Below are 3528 nucleotides of genomic sequence, written 5' to 3'. Positions count from 1 at the left end.
AGTTTAAAAATATCTTTTTTTTGAGAGGAAAAACATAACATATTAATTTTAGGAACCGATTTTGCAATAACCTGTGACATTTCAAGTACAGTTAAGCTTTTAAGACTATCACATTCTAGCTGAGCTATTGAATTATCATGTTTAGACACATTGCCAGAATTTCTTAAATTCTGCATACCTATACATTCAGTGAATTTTGCTGAATAAACTCAACTAAAGGAAATGTTGAGTAATACTTTCTATTCTAAGAGACAATTAGTTTACTTTTTAAGGAAAACTAACAGGAATAACTACATTTTAACATTAATAAAATTTGAATTGAAAATTAGTAAAGTTACATACAAATTTATATCATCTTAAGAAATCTGTTTTTGCAATGCCAGATAGGTCAGGGATTGGGAAGGTGGAGTGTGATAATCCCTTTCAATAAGTGCTGCACCTCATGGTTCTACCCAGTTTCTTTTAAATAAGTAAGTTTCCACAACTCCTCTCAAAAAGTCATAAAAGCAGCATAATGACAAGTATTTAAGACAACAACTTTTTCAAAGTTGATTAGGGATTTGCCACTGCTGGATGAAAATGATTTTATAATGCTAAATTTGAGCATACATTACATTTGTCACTTTATTAAGTATTTATTACACAAATGCAAAAGACCTCTTGATCATTTTGTACAATCACCAATCATATCAACAGTCATATATCTTCTACTTTATAGACAAAAGAAAGATTAATTTATATTGGCATAGGTACAAAGAAGTTTAGGGATACTTAACATGTAACAATTATATTAAAGCAATGAGTATACTTTTACCTGTCAATTATACAAGCATATGTTCAATGAATCAATAATTTTTATGTAATGTTATCAGACAAATTTTCATTAGCAAATAATCAAGCTACCACATCACTGAAACCTACCAGGTTAGCCATATTTGGATGCAGATCTGAAAGCGCAGTGAAGGCGTTTGATGAAAAGGAGTTTGCCATTTTTTAATCTACATTTTAAAAGATTAAAAAAAGGGTAAAATTTAATTGTATAAATTAAAGCTCTAAAACTATGAAAAATTTCAAAACTTAAAAAAACTAGGAAAGCACTAAATATTTTATTCATTTATTTAAAAAGTATTCATTATAATAGTGAAACATAAATTAATGTAGATGTAGCCTGATAGGAAAAATATTTAAAATGCCCTTTCATTGCAAGGTATACTGATACATGCCTGTAATCTCAGTACTTGGGACGCTGAGGCAGGAAGGTCACCAGTTCAAGATCAGCTACAGCTACATAGTGAGTTCAAGGCCAACCTGAACTGCACAGTGAGACTCTGTCTCAAAAAATATTATCCTTTACAGTCCCAGGTAATCTAGATGCTGAAGTGGGAGTTCAAGGCCAACCTGATAGGACTCTATCTTAAAAAAACAGAAATAAAAACAAATACAAAACCTATGTGAAAGACATAACTAGATTTCAATCTTTCATTTTCTGTGTGTGTGTGTGTGTGTGTGTGTGTGTGTGCGCGCGCTTCTTATTTTTTGAGACATGATCTCACTATGTAATTCAGACTGACCTTGAACTTACTATGGAGCCCAGGCTGGCCTTAAACTCTGGGTGATCCTCCTGCATCAGTCTCCCAAGTGCTAGAATTACAGGTGTGCGCCACCATAGCCATGTTTTGTTTTTTAAAATTATGCAAAACTTAGCAATTTTTAAATACTATGTAAATTTAGAGTTTCAGATGAGAGATGATTCAGTGAGATATTTGAATATATGTGCTGCTGAAGTGATCATTCAGTAGGACATTTGCAAATTTACATATTTATTGGCATCAAGCCTAACTAAAAACTAAAGCAAAGTTGTATTGTAAACACCTCAAGTCATAAATTTAGTTACATTGTGTTAGAAGAAAGGTAGTAATTTTAAAGATACCTCTAGATGCTGATCTTATGAACAAAAAGGTAATGTCCGCTGGCCAGATAGCTCAGTGGATTAAAGCGCCAGTTTAGGCAGACTCTGTGAACAGAGTTCAATCCCCAGCGTGCTGTGCTGGACCCAGCCCCAGGGCATACTGAGACAGCGATTGAGATTGGGCATGGTGGCATGCATCTGTAATCCCAGCGCTTGGGAGGCTGAAAACAGGAGTATCACTACGAGACCAAATCTGTGTAGTGAGACCCTGTAGATTGTATATTAAATTTTTTAAAAAGAGCAATGTCTTACATGTTTTTATGTGTGTGGTTTTGAGGGGAAAGGGTTGGAAGGGATGGAGGGCTTGATAAGTTGTCCAGGCTGGTGTCCAATTCCTGAGTACGAGGGAATCTCCCACCTCAATGTCCCAGAGTTCTGGGACTGCAGAAATATGTGCATTTCAGTGCTACCTAGCACATAGAAAATACCCATAAACATCACATGAATGAATCATGACTTGCCCATAAATATCATCACTATAAAAGGCTTCATTATATCTAAAACTGTAAAGTGAACCAAACTAACAGTCTGACTTGATTTCATTTTGTGAGTTAAATAGCTTTTGTAAATCTGGGAATACTCTCACCCACAGACTTCAGTTGAAGAAAGTGTTCCCTAACACCTGAGTTCAGGGAACCTGAGGAGTTCATTAAATATCACTTTGAATTCCAGAACCACTAGGTTGTAATTACATGTTTTGACATTATTGAACTTAATTTCCCCATCATGAAAATGTGGATAATTGACCGGCGCTGAGAAAAGACAAGACAGGGACTCCTTCTTTGTCTTTAGACTTCTTTATTCTCAGGCCTTCCTCCCTCCTTGCCTTCCTCTCTCCTAACCCCCCTTCTTATATCCCCCCCGCGGACCTATCAGAGGGAGCCAAGTATATCGTCCGACACAGACAATAGGCCAACAGCCAGTTGCCTCGCAGGGCTGTGCGAACCAATCAAATCTTGCCAGCAGGGACCAGGGCTATACAGGAAACAAGACTCGTAGCAGAAGCTCCAGCGGGAGGGGCAAGGCTGAGGAGCAGGGCGCCCGCGCCCGACAGATAATATCACTTGCAGTGAGAATTTTCAGTAGCGTGCACAAGGATGTTCATAGGCTCTCAATAAATAATAGCATTACTTTTTAATATTAGCCAGTGTAGTGTAGCACTTTTTGTATCTAAGGCCTTCTGGTACCAGAAGAAATAATTGGTAATTAAGCAGCAAAATTTCTCTCTCATTCTTTGGCCTCATCAGACCTGGCTATGAAATTTCACTCTCTGAAATATTTGTCAAACAATGACAGATTCATGTACTCATCCATACATTTAAGAAATATTTATTAAGAGCCCAGCATGATGGAACATGCCTTATAATCCCAGCCTTTGGAGGCTGAGATAGGAAGATTGCCTGAAGTTCAAGGCCAGCCTGGACTACATAGTGAGACCCTATGTCAAAAAAACAAAGCAAAGGGCTGGGAAGATGGCTCAGTGGAATAATTACTTGCCTGGCAAGTGCAAGGGTCTGAGTTCAATCCCCTGGTTCCACAAAAAAAAAAAAAAAAAAAAA

The 3528-nt window shown here is 36.9% G+C and overlaps 1 protein-coding gene across 1 annotated transcript in view; it reads right to left on the bottom strand.

The window, feature by feature from the left end:
• Positions 1 to 3528, bottom strand: part of Meiob (meiosis specific with OB domains) — a 56652-nt gene that overhangs the window by 45177 nt on the left and 7947 nt on the right. Inside the window, exon 2 of the mRNA XM_004627883.2 lies at positions 922 to 998. Within this exon, the coding sequence (XP_004627940.1) occupies positions 922 to 990 (69 nt within the window). The 5' untranslated portion in view covers positions 991 to 998. The remainder of the gene's footprint in view (positions 1 to 921; positions 999 to 3528) is intronic.

Source organism: Octodon degus, unplaced genomic scaffold, assembly GCF_000260255.1.
Source record: "Octodon degus isolate 3935 unplaced genomic scaffold, OctDeg1.0 scaffold00021, whole genome shotgun sequence".
Classification (NCBI taxonomy): domain Eukaryota; kingdom Metazoa; phylum Chordata; class Mammalia; order Rodentia; family Octodontidae; genus Octodon; species Octodon degus.
The sequence above is the reverse complement of the archived record's forward strand: the minus strand, read 5'-3'. Positions and strand labels throughout refer to the sequence as shown.